Source organism: Conger conger, chromosome 2 (genome assembly GCF_963514075.1).
Source record: "Conger conger chromosome 2, fConCon1.1, whole genome shotgun sequence".
Classification (NCBI taxonomy): Eukaryota; Metazoa; Chordata; class Actinopteri; order Anguilliformes; family Congridae; genus Conger; species Conger conger.
In genome coordinates, this window is record NC_083761.1 from 17,906,628 (window position 1) to 17,920,110 (window position 13,483).

The 13,483-nt window shown below is 43.6% G+C and overlaps 1 protein-coding gene across 1 annotated transcript in view; it reads left to right on the plus strand.

The window, feature by feature from the left end:
• Positions 1 to 11,931, plus strand: part of dock1 (dedicator of cytokinesis 1) — a 254,821-nt gene extending 242,890 nt beyond the window's left edge. The window contains exons 47-52 of the mRNA XM_061225326.1: positions 978 to 1,115; positions 3,738 to 3,880; positions 6,184 to 6,382; positions 8,933 to 9,092; positions 10,059 to 10,213; positions 11,082 to 11,931. Coding sequence (XP_061081310.1) covers positions 978 to 1,115; positions 3,738 to 3,880; positions 6,184 to 6,382; positions 8,933 to 9,092; positions 10,059 to 10,213; positions 11,082 to 11,177 — 891 coding nt within the window. The 3' untranslated portion in view covers positions 11,178 to 11,931. The remainder of the gene's footprint in view (positions 1 to 977; positions 1,116 to 3,737; positions 3,881 to 6,183; positions 6,383 to 8,932; positions 9,093 to 10,058; positions 10,214 to 11,081) is intronic.
• The last annotated feature ends 1,552 nt before the right edge of the window (positions 11,932 to 13,483 follow it).

The following is a 13,483-nucleotide window of genomic DNA, read 5'->3' on the forward strand; positions in this document are numbered from 1 at the left end:
AAGATTCGTGATTTTAATATTCCTGTGTTTACATGGATTTAGGGAAACTGCATCCGCGTGCATACAGGAATGTACTCTGAAACTGAACACAGCCTGGTTGAGGGTTCCCATGTTGCTGAGAATGTGTGGCATTTCTTCAAATATTCTTCCCAGAGAATTCTGAAAAATTCAGTGCATTATTTCTGAGCTCCTGCACCACCACCCCCTCTCCCTTCCCCATGCTGTTGTCCAAGCAGAGCAAAAACACGCAATTTAATGAGAAGTTCTTGCCCCTCAAGAAATTGATGGTTCCGCTAAAGCTGGACACTCGCCACTGAGGAATTCAAACCATAACAATGAAGGCTTCTCCTTTCCAGCAAACAGGATGTCAAAGGTCAAAATCACTGGTATATCATCTCAATAACATACTCCAGGGATTCCTAGCAGATAATGGACTCCGTGATCGTACACCTCTCTAACACATTGTGCAAATGCCCTTGGTTGTTATGTTTCCATTGCAGGCAAGGTAGAAACCCTGTATAAATATAAGGTTAAAAGAAGATGACCTCTATGTAACCCTGGTCTATCTTTGTGTCTTCCGTGTGTGGGCTGATAAATTGAGATTAAAGTGTTGCTGACTCATGGTATGTAGATTTCTTAAAGAGTTCTTATCTACATTTTGCATATTAATGTTCACTGTCAAGGTCTTAACCAATTTCTCTCCTCTTCACGTACAGTATCACGCTTCCCATCTTGCTGTCTGGGTTTATAAGGCTATGAGCTTAATTACAAATGCAAATATGTGCACTACCCGTCATTTCAGGAAATGCCTTGGATTTTCTTCGAAATATGTTGTATGAATGTTTGTTGGACGTTCCCAAAGGATATCCCCAACCCAAAGGATATCCCCAATAATGCGGCTTTCTTCACAGTAACTGTAAACACGGTTTGTGTTCAGCGGTTCTGACGTTCCCTGTGCTCTTCTGTGTCGTGCTCAGATTCCATACCTGGCGGAGGGTGTGCGTATCCATGGGGACAAGGTGACAGAGGCGTTGAGGCCCTTCCACGAGAGGTTGGAGGCCTGCTTCAAGCAGCTGCGCGAGAAGGTGGAGAAGCAGTATGGAGCCAAGACCCTGGTAAGCTCTAACACCACACAGTTCCCAGACCTCCTGCAAAAGGCTTGTAAGAGGACAGGAGCCAATAGGTACTGCAATGTGTTCACAACTGATTACTATTTAAGTTTCCATGGATAGGATTACCTGGAGCTTCCGTATTGACCAACTAATTAAATTAAAAATAAGTTATTTTCTCCTTTTGTGGATGGAGATACTGTATCATGTCAATCACAGACACCTACCTTAGAGATGAAAAACTTTGGTCTCTTTATAATTTGGGTTATGTGACTGTGCTGTAATAGTTCCACACAAACACAGGATTCCTGGAGTTTCGCATGAATACACTCTCAGAAATAAAGTAAGGGTGGAGGTCCATTTTTGTTCTTCAAGAATCAAATTTGAGTACAAATGAATACTTTTTCCAAGCACGAAACGTAAAAATTTATACATAGACGCCCCAGCGGCAAGCATTTCTACCTTATTAGGCAGTTTTAATACCTTTATTTTTGATACTGTACATGAAGCCTGGGGCCCTGGCCTTTTGCTTGGCGTCTGCTTTGCATGCAAGGCCAGGCTTCAGTGTCTGATGTGCGCTGGCCTTTCAGACCCAGGACCGACCATCTCAGTTACCATTTCAATTAGCAGATGATTTGCAGTGCAGCCACTTCATATGAGTTCTTCCTGAAGTAATGGCTTTAATTAATGAAGAGAGAAGAGAATAAAAATCCAGTCGACAGGAGCTGCTCCCGTCCGTGGCTTAGAGCTCTCGTTTTGAAAGGTCTCAGAGTTTACATGCACCCCCACCTCTTAATTTACTGGAGAAGTGCCTTGTGCGTCTTAACTAGACCGTGTAATATCGCTGGCTATTTTTGTGTTGTTTTCTCTCTCTCAGCTGTTTGAATTTGCCCTGTTTCCGAAATCCAAACTATTGCTATTGGGTGTTAGACAGGGTCTGGCGTCTTGCACTGTACAGAGATGGATTTCTCTGAAAGAGCAGAACTGGATTGCCTCCGGGTTATCTGAGGCTATCAGCACTTTAAAGATTCAGTAATGATTGGCGACAGGAAATTGATAATATCGATATTCATGATTCTTTCCACAAAATTAATAATTAAACATCATTGATCCACTGAAAATATATTCAATACCATGCATGTTGTTCTGTCTTGTATGTTACCATCAGAATGGTGAATTATTAACTTTTAAGCATCTCGTTACCATTATCTTGTTTAAAAAAACAAAAAAACAAACAAAAAAATGATTTGCCATACCATTCTTAATGTAATTTCCTTTTTTGTCTGTACAGCCCTTTGGCTTTTTTCTCTTTTGTGGTTAGTTTTTTTTTTCCTTTTTTTTTTCTTTAAAAAAAAAAAAATCCTACTCAAGCATTATAGATTTTTTTGTGTTGGTTATTTTATTTTTTCTGCTTAGCTCAGCCCCTGTATGTGGCAGAAGGCTGTGTTTGAGATGGCTCTTTTAGCTGCTGCTGGAGCTACCTCCTGTGGGTTCAGATGCCCTTTCCCGTTATCCTTGCCTGAGGTGAAGGCTCTTTAATTGCCACAGAGCAAAGATTGTGACCTTTTCCAACCCATGTGGAAAATACTTGATGGTGAAAAGCGTTGGAGACATTTTCTCGACACATTTAGTGCTCATTTTCCACATACTGACATTCAGTTGGTTTCGTCAGCCCTTCTGCCCAATCAGTCCTCCATCTGCCTCCCACCAATATGTACATGTAAACTTTCTATAGGTTTGTGGTGTGCTTTTAATTGCCTCCAGCACGCCATTCATCCAGCCCAAGCAGCCATTTTGTGTCCTCCTTTTGGCTCCTTCAGTGTCACTCCCGTAGTCTGCAGTGGCATGTTAGTCAGTGTTTAAGCCTCTCAGGCTGAATTAGATGCCAGAACACCCTTCCAACAGCCGTCCAGTGACTGTCAGTATGGGACAGGGACCTGGGGCAGTCGCTATCGATTCCCCAGAGAGGAGAGAATTTACTCGACCACATAACACTGCTCTCCAGCTCACGCGGAGGGGTGCGTGATGAATACATCCAGCCACTTAATCCCGAGGCTGGCCGAATGAGACTGCATGCGACTACCCCACCCCATTCTGCAGAGGGGACAATTGGTCTATCATACCTGAGAGACAACATGCTTACTCTGTGGTTCAACCTATACAAGGGCATTTGTACAGCTGGTTCTTAGTTATGCAGGCTGGTTATAGGAAAGACCAGTGTTTTCTGCCTTTAGAATTTCATGATAAATACATATATTATTTGTAAAGAGATGATAACATTGCTGTATGGTGAATAAACTGCATCATATTGTTGCCTTATTGTGAGCTAATATGAGATGGTTTAATAAGGAGAGAATCTTGCCACTGCGTTTAATTTTGTTTGTTTGTGTATAAATACCAGGTTAATGCAATAGAAATACAAAGCTTATTTTGTTTGCAAGATGGCTTAATCTGGGTAAGTAATTGTGTTTGTTTTTGTTTCAGTACTATTGAAGAACAGACTACTGTTGGAGGATATTCAGTAGTACTAGCAGCAGTAGTGTTCTGCACTGGGGGTTGTTGCTGTAACCTTCGGACAGTAGGTGGCAGTGTTTAATGAACACTTTTTGTGCGCCTGTGTGTACACAGCCGGGGGCGGACGAGAGACGTGGTATCCGCCCTCGCTCCATGGTGCGCTCCTTCACCATGCCCTCCTCCCAGAGACCCCTCTCCGTGGCCTCCGTCACCTCCATCTCCTCCGACAACTCGCCCTCCAGACCGGGCTCCGATGGGTACGTGCCTGCCCCGCGTCCGCGCCAATCCTTGCCGGAGCTCCTTTCTGCGGTGGAGGACCACGCTTTACCAGCAGGCTAGCCGCTGCCAAATTTAATAACCCTTCTCATGGACCCACAGATACCGATTCGTGACACATTTCAGCAGCAATAACGCAGTTTTACAAAGTTTCTCCTAGGCCTGTTCAAATTAATAATTTCCACTGTTTTAGACATAACGGTTATCATGTCTAATTATAGGATGAAACTCATTTTAAGTTTTCATGAAATGAGTCAAAAAGCATTTGGAAAAATAAACCCAAGAGAATATTTTTCAGATGAAACCTATTAAAAGTGAAATAATATCTAAAAACCCATTTAAGGCCATCAGCCTTTTTTATTCCAAGTATGTGTGCAGACAGCCCTCCCACGTATCTCAGTCCTAGGTTTCAGAGAGACGTGCCCAAGCTGGGCAGTTACAAATTACTTGCTCAAGGATGCTTACTTGCACTGCAATGTCAATGAGTAAATCCACAATAAGTCTGAATAAATATTTCCAAATCTTACTTTGATTACTAATGATACTTGTCATTTGTAACCAAATCTTGTTTCAGAAAGGTGCATTTTTTATTAATGTTTTTTATTATTCGCCAAGTATGAATTATGGGTTTAGTACATTGAATTTTAATTTGCATGTATACAATTTTACACACAGTGAGCACTTTATTAAGTATGTATTCCACTTGTGTTTTGGTCTTATTGCTGCTGTAGCCTATCCACTGAGAGGTTTGACAAGTTGTGTGTTCAGAGATGCTGTTCTGTATACCACTGTTGTAATGTGTGGTTAGTTGCGTTACTGTCACCTTCCTGTCAGCTTTGACCAGTCTGACCCTTCTCCACTGACCTCTTTCATTAACAAGGTGTTTTTGCCTGCTCAATTTTCTCCTCAAACTCTAGAGACTGTTGTCTGTGGAAATCCCAGGAGATCAGCAGTTTGAGATATTCAGGTCTACCTAAAAGTGGTCTATGAGTGTATTGCCGACTGCCTCAAACAAACAAACTCCCCCTTTACAACATTTCAAAATACTGCCCCATGTCGGACAACAAAAGTCACTTGTAAACATGTTGCTTGTAAAGCTATCAGTCATCATCTGTGCTTAATTAATGAAAATAATTTCACCAACGTAGGTGATTGGGGTGGTAAAATCGGCATAATTGTTTAACAAAAAGACTATCGGCCTCATGTTGGCACACGCACTAAAGTGCACGCGAGAGAACACGCGGAGACAAACTTTTTTAGCCTCTTCTACTTTCTAATCTAATCTAGCTGCACTTGTATTTGCATCTATATTGTATTTGCGCTTGTATTTATCTTGGTACTGTCATTAGTCGTAATTCCTTACTGACTTGGCCTGTTTGCCACATTTACCGGCAATAATGTTCATGACTATACAACTGTGTATTTGTGAATCGTAGCATATCCAATCTTTTCTGTAGTTTGTTCTAATGACCTTGATATGCACTTTTATTTTGTACATCGCTTTGGATAACTGTAATGTAAACAGCAAGACAATACGGGCTTTGAGTAGGGCGAGTAGTGTGCCAGCTTTTTTTGGGTAACCACTGAATAAGCTTCTCGTCACAATGTGCCAGGTGCCTGCAGGTTACCGGTAGGGAAATTAGCCGGCTCTCCAGTGAGTACATCACGGGAGCGCCCGTCTCTCAGCTGCGGCGCACATTACACAGGTGCGGGCGGGAAAAAAACGGCGACATGAGACACAATTAGGGACCCCAGACCGCGGAGCGGAAAAGAGAGAGAGCCGCGCTCCGTGCCTTTTATTCGGCGGTCGGCGGAGACAAAGACCGAGCCTTTCAGCAGCAACAGCCCTAATGTGCTTTAATAGAACCCCGCGTAAAAGCACCGAGCTTCAGATCACCTGTTGGCTGTGCATTTTCATTTCCAAAATGGAACGGATAGAGTTGCTTTTAAATCCCAAATGCGGATGATATTATAGCCCATCTAGAAGAGTGCCTTTTAAGACCCATCATTGCTTAAATTGATAAAAGCAGCAAATAAAAAGCCTGTGAAATTTGAGGGCAGAACCTTTGTAAGCACTAAAATAATTTCTCTTGATTTAATGGCGGCCGGCCTAACCATCTGTTTTCAGCAGCTATAAGCTTGACATGGGGCTTTTTAAAGGTTTTATGACTACTTTGCATATAAATACCATTAGATTCCAAGAAAAGTAAAAATTCTAGTTGTTAGAATGTGCATTAGGTGAAACTATTGTTTAAATCCTTTTTTTATTTCTCTCTCGTCCAAGCTTTGCACTGGAGCCTCTCCTGCCAAAGAAGCTGCATTGTAAATCTCAGGACAAGCTGGACCGCGAGGAGCCCGAGCGCGAGAAGAAGGAAAAGAAGAAGGAGAAGAGGAACAGCAAGCACCAGGAGATCTTCGACAAGGAGCTGAAGGCCACCGAGTTCGCCCTGCAGCCTGCGGAGGCTGTCATTCTGTCAGAGACGGTGAGAGGAAACCGCTGACGTGTTGCTCCTCCTCCGTTCTCCTGCGAAGTTAGCCAAGCGGTATTTTAACTAGGATTCCTGGAATTATAGAATTTCTCGAACCTTACATCATCCATTTTGTTTGCTTTGTACTATATCTAGGAAGATAGAATGCAAGCTTGGTTGCAAACAGTAACTCTGATAAGGCTCTACCATCGTACAGTTGCTCTGATAGGACTCTGATACTGCTTCACAGTATAAAAAAACTATAGAGTGAAATCTCAAGTGTTAATTCAACTCTTAACAGAGCACATATGAATCGATTCAGGACCATTGTGCACTCTAAGAGTTGACAATAGAAGTTGACAATCCTGTTGATTATACAGTAAAACAGATGTGATTCTCCAGTATGTATTGCTAATAAGAAAGAACACCATCCTGGTTACTGCTATGTCACTTGGTTATATGCTATGCCTCTTAAGAAATCCAACATCTTGTATCTTCCTCTTTGGTTCATGCTCTCTTTCCCCAGGCAGGGGCTTTTATCTCAGTATTGTGTCCAAAGCTTCCCCCAAAGGGATGAAAACTATTTGTAAGGAAATTAAGATAAAGATCAGAGTATGGACCCCACACCTCCAGTGAGATGAGGCTTCTCACTTCACTCCCTGTTTCTGCCCCTCCCTGGGGTGACGGGACTATCCCTCGGGCAAATTATACAGATGCATCGCAGAGAGACTCGTAGAAGCTCACTTCTCACACTACAGAAATGGGAGAGAAGCAAAGCGCATGCAGGCTTGTTTCACTTGTAGAACTAGCTTATTGGTTTGAAAGTGCAGCGAGACTTTGAGAAGTTCGGAAAAAAAACACTCGCCCGAACAGAACAGCCTCTGTCGCGTTTTGTTTGGTGTTCTCCAGATACCCATTCCACACTCCTGAGCGAGGAAGTCATGCCGCTTGTTCTTTTGAACATGCAACAGTAAAACTAACACGGGCACTGAGCGACAGGCTCCTGCCTTCGCTTCTTAAAGTAGTTTTTCGGGAGTAGATGGGTATCCACTGTTATGTTTGCTCATATTAATGCAGCACTCTACTCTTCTGCAATGATTTTCGGGCCTGCTTATAATCAGTTATAGCCTCCCTCAGGACTGGATGTGACAGTCAGCTCTTCTAAGCGGCACCATCTCACACAACAGCCTCACAGCTAAACCACTTTCAGGAATATCTGTCGCCGGACTCCTCACGAAAAAAGTGGGGGAGGAAGTTCAATTTAATTGAGTGCGTGTGCTCCCTCTTAGCCGAGGTTTGTCAAAATAATTTCAGTTAGCACTGGGAGGAAAACTAACCTTGAGAAACATTGCTAGATACAGCTGTGCAGACGTCTCCCTTAAGTCGAAGCAAAAGCTACAAAATGTACTAAAATAGAACATCAAGCTTTGCCTTGTGCCTCTCGCCCTCCCCGGACCCGTATAAACAATTCCATTCATCTGTCATTCCTCTTAACGCGACGTGATACGCGAAATGCTAATTCCCAAGAGCCATACAACAAATGACAGGTTTTGTCACATCCTAAAAGGTGTCCTTCTGTGAGTTTTGTATGTGTACCCTTCAGTGAAAAAAGGTTTATTCTCATACTTTATGAAAATAGTTTTTTACTATGAGAAACTTTATATCCACCAACTAAAAGATTCAAATGAATATAGATACCTAAACATGTATATAGGTGGATACGTATTTTAGTAGTATCTTTTCATAGAACTTCCATTCATAAAAATTTTTTTATTATTACCGATGTTTCTCTTCACTGATGTGAGATGATAGAGAACATGCCTGTTCTGGGTCATTATTGCCTCTTGTAATCTTGTCGAAAATGTGTTTACAAATGTAAATCATTACACCATTTAAAATAAATGTAAGCATAGATTTGAAGGACAGCTATGACAAAAAAGCGGATGTGTTTATGCATGGGGATATTCCACAGGTAGATACATATGTAGCTGGTAAGATGTTGGCTCATCTTGAGGACTAAAAGTTGCATTTACAGTACTGGCACTTAGTAGACACCCTTCTCAGAGAGACTCAACTTTTTAAAGTATGTGTACAACTGGATATACTGTATACTAGTGGACTTCACCCCTGGTCCTGGAGAGTCACAGGGTTTACTGGTTTTTGTTGTTACTCAGCACAATTGATTAATTAAAATAGTTAATGGCACAGTTCACTCAGTTAATTGCTTGCTGATATGAAGGCAAAAACCAGCACACCCTATGGCTCTCTAGGACCAGGAGTGACAACCTCTGCTGTATACTGAAGTAGGTAAATAGCAGAGTTCTACATTAGAATCAAACTTAGCCCAAGTCCATGCCTATTAAACTGCTGCCTACAGTGATGCTTTAGACATTTAAATGGATGTGAATCTAAGGTCTATATTTGTCGGCCATCACCAATGCAAAAAGGTCCAAGCAAGTGAATGGTGAGGAGTGAGAACCTGAGAAAGGGACGGAGACAGCCAGTCTGTAGGCTTTTACTGACTTTATTCAGATGTCTTAAACACTCTTATCCTCTGATCTTCAGATCAGCCCCCTCAGGCCCCAAAGACCAAAGAGTCAGGTGATCAACCTGCTGACAGGAGACCGCCGGCTCTCCGTGTCTCCTGGGCCCCCCGCGTCCTCTCCAGCACCCCCGCCCGTCACCCCCCGGGCCAAGCTGTCCTTCAGCCTGCACACAGGCTCCAGTGAGTGCTTTACACACGCACACGTTCACATGCACACTCACACATGCACACCGGCTCCAGTGAGTGTTTTACAGCCACGCACACGTCCTTCAGCCTGCACACAGGCTCCAGTGAGTGTTTTACACACGCACACGTCCTTCAGCCTGCACACAGGCTCCAGTGAGTGTTTTACACACGCACACGTCCTTCAGCCTGCACACAGGCTCCAGTGAGTGTTTTACAGCCACGCACACGTTCACATGCACACTCACACACGCACACATACGCATGCACACACAGATATACACACGCATGCACACTTACACACACGTACACACACACATGCGCACATGCACATACTGTACAGTATGCTTACACACATGCACAGACATACACAGGCACACCCAAACATTCATGCACACCTAAAAAAGACCTTCTTAGACACATGCACACACACAGACAAACACACAGATACACACACAGACACACACATATTGACTCTCCTGTTCACCTTCTAACTTTTTCTACCACCCCTAACCTTATCTTCTGTCCTCTCACTGATTCAGTTCAGTTGTCCAACTGGTCTGTAACATGAACAAGAGAACCAAGTGGAGGAATGCTGTGACCTGCTCCCATATGCAACTCTAATGTTCTCACTCTTCCCTTTTCCCTACTCTTTCCTCCCAGATTCCCTTTCCCTCCTCGCTTGTTTTATCTGTCATTTTACCTTCAGGCTCCCTTATGTACACGTTACACAGAATTTCATCATCAGCTTTGCCTTGAATTTCTAAGCAGTTTCAACTCCATAGTAAAATGGAGCAAGCAGTCGGAATGCCGAAAAAACAAGCAGAGCGATTGCAGAATCTAAGGACAGGAAATCCTTATTCTTGAGTGTTTGCATGTTGTGCTGTTGTTAAGTTTATTTGTGAGAGGAAAGCTGGTTTGTGGGCGGGACACTGTTGTAAAGCGCACTCCTATTGGTCACAGATGTGGAGCTGAATGGCATGGGCTGCCAGGAGAAAGGTGAAACCCCGCCCCCTCTGCCCCTCAAAGTCAACACATCCGATTACGGGAACCTGGTGGACAATAATCAAGACCTGGCGACTCCGACTACTCCTCCCCCGCCTCCTCCACATCAAAGGGTACGTGTTAGCTCTTTTAACGTCTCTCCATCTCGCTAACAAAATGGCAGCCGACAAACCTGACGTGCGCCCTGGTCCGACACGCCATTTTGAATTTCCGTTGGTCGGTGAGACGGTGAGAAGGACTCCCGAACCGCCATCCGTCAGCCGGGGGGAGCCGCACAAACCGCACAGGCGCGGTGTTATTTACGAGACGCTAACCCGCCCGCTAGGCTAGCCGGGGGAGGTGATTAATGGGATGATTACATGGCCCCTCACATACATCAGGGCTATCCCGGTGTTAATCAGCATGTTCGGATGAGTCGCTGAAAGGAGACGAGCCAATTCTTTCTTCTTTTTCTCTCTCTCTTTCCCCCTCAGGCCAGTCCGTTAACCAATCTTATTTATCCCCTGCCACTGCTTTACTGGCGTGTAGTAAAATGGAGGCCGAGCGGATAACTGGCAGGCCGGCGACAGTGATGTAGTGGGAACAACCCTGCCTCCCGCCGCCCAGCTCTCCTGAGCTCCGTGGCACTCCTCCCAACCCCTGGCCTGTCCCGTTCGTCTCAGCGTGTCGGGAGTTAAGAGCGCCAGGGTGCCCGTGTAACCAAGTGTACCGGGCCACGGCCGCCTTGCGGCCATACCGTCTGCCCCCGCCTTATTAAGAAACTACACACCCACAATGCACCTGTCAGATTCAATACCCCTGCCTTTGATCATAGAGAAACTGATCTCTTATCTCTCAATCTAAGTTAATCCTGCCTGTTCTTAGAAATAAAAGAACTACAGGATAGTTGAGGTATGTGAGAGTTTGTACAAATCATTTTTGTATGTTTTTTTAAATTGATTTATTTTTATTTTAAACATTTGTCGGTGTATGTTTTTCCAGCACCTTCCACCGCCATTGCCCAGCAAGACTCCACCCCCACCTCCACCGAAGACAACGAGGAAGCAGACGTCCATCGATTCGGGAATCGTACAATGAACAAAGACAAGCACACAATGCACAAACCCCCCTTCCCCCCACTCCAGCTCCCTCGAAAGTCAGAGCTGTGATATTTTATTTCTGCAATTCTCCCCCCCTCACAGCTTGACAAGATGAATACCTCATTCAGGCCTACTCAAATTCTTCTTGTTCCTTTTTATTTTTTTCTCCTTTCGGTGCGATGATGCTGCCAGCCGAAGGGAATCTCTTCTAGCACAGAATATGAATCAGGTCTCCAACTGCTGAATCTTTCCCACAAAAACTCCAAACATACAGTGCAAATGCAGTGTAAAAGGAGTTACCTGACTGTTCATATACACTGACCAAGAAGCTAATGAACAGTACAGACAAGGAGTTGATTGCTTTTGACTGAATCATATTTGAATGCTCATTTTTAGCTTATGTTCTCCCCAAATGCCCAGTATGTACAGAGGTTTGTATATATGATTTTATGACCTTTTTGAACAGCGAATTTTATGATTTTTTTTTTGTATTAACACGGCATTAGATTAACTGGCAAACGTATTCCTAAAAGGGCTTCTAGTGTTCTAAATGACAGGGATTGTAAAGAACTGGTATACAAGTGCCTTTACGATGGATTCTTATTTAATAATGGGTTTTTGGAGTGTATACAACTAACTCCTTTCGTATTGTTACTGTATAGGACTTGTAATACATTGCTGTAACCATGGACTTCAATAATATTGACCATTCCAAATTCACTACTGACTTCTGAATAAACTTTTAAATTGTATGTATTCTTAAAAATGATTGTGTGCTTTTTTCGGTTGTAGATTGTCAGTCTAAATCTAATAAAGGCCAGTGACACAGTCTGAAATGGCAAGATCCACTCACAGAAATTGAAACATTTCCAATCCATTCGTTTCGTTAAGTTAAAAATAAAGAATGACTAATTACTGATAGTGTATGTTGTCATTCTAAAAACCTCCTGAGTGCGTGCCAAGGTCTCCACTGCCTGGTCCGGTTCTTTGGAACTGTACATCCATTTACATATTGCTCACACTCTGTATCTCTTCCTCTCCCCCTCCTTCCTACTCTCTCTCTCTCCCCCCCTCTCTCCCTCCCCCCTGCTGTGTCACGAGGTTCACAGGCTCTAAAATTAGGGGAAAGCCATGAGTCAATATATTAAATTCCAAGTGTGAAGAATTGCCCGTAATAACCTTTTCAGAATGCTTTACAACAGTTTCCTTACAAAATATGATACTCTGCTAATCTCAGAGACTACCCACATTGAATTCCTTCTGGAATCATCTTGGGAAATATGGTTATTATTTACATGAGTATTTAAGAGGTTGGTGTGATAGAACCCTTAGGGGCAGTTGCACAATATAAAGTACGGGGGAAAGGTGGGTACAGTATTTTGATAGGCTGAAGAACAATCATTGGTGAAACCTTGGCCACTAGCTAATACTGTGAGAAGGACTCCCTAGCCACTGCGTGGTGCTCACATTAGTATTGCAGTAGCTGCTGTCGCCTCTCCCTGACAACCTCTTCCTGAAGTTCAATTAGCTCTCCTGTTCTGAGGGGTATCACGGCACGTCACGCCCAGCCACGCGAGCAGGCAAACGGCCTGCCCAGCCACGGTCCTGCAGCATGCCAATGTGGGGGAGAGGGAAGTAAAGAATCACCTCATTCCTTCTACAATGTGTGTAACTTCACACAGGAAGCATCAATAAAATAAACACGACTGTGTCAGCATTTACCGGGAGCCGACGGCGGGCTTTTCTATTAGCGTCGGCTCTCTCTTTCACCAGGAGCATCAGGAGACAAATACCGGTCAGCCAGAGAGCGAGCTTGTTGTCCTTGGGCTCTTGTGCATTACAAGTGTCACGTGACCAATTTTGCTGAACAAACCGAAGGCCACGTTGTCAAGTAGAGCTGCCAAATAATGAAAGCCTGCAGCTAACGCTAAGGCACGCAAATCGCCCAAATGCCCAAAACCTTTCTGCAAGCTGCAGTCCTGTGGCTACACAGCAGTTGTAGCTCTTCTAACTGAAATACACCCTGTTTGCATGGGAGTAATGTTCCTTGAAAAAAATGTTTCAATATTGGCTTCACCTGGATTCACAGAAGCAGAACCCAGTCCCAGTCTTCCAGAGTGATGCCTGGACAGACATGGGGAAATTGAGTGGGGATATAGAGATCCCAATTTATATTTCTGCTTGGAAATGAAACTTTTCTTGTGTGATTAATTGGTTTTCTAAGGTGAATGTTGCATGATAGTTTTTAAACGTTTCTCTCAACCAATTACCAAAAGCCTGTCAACCTGTCTCGTGGACATAAAA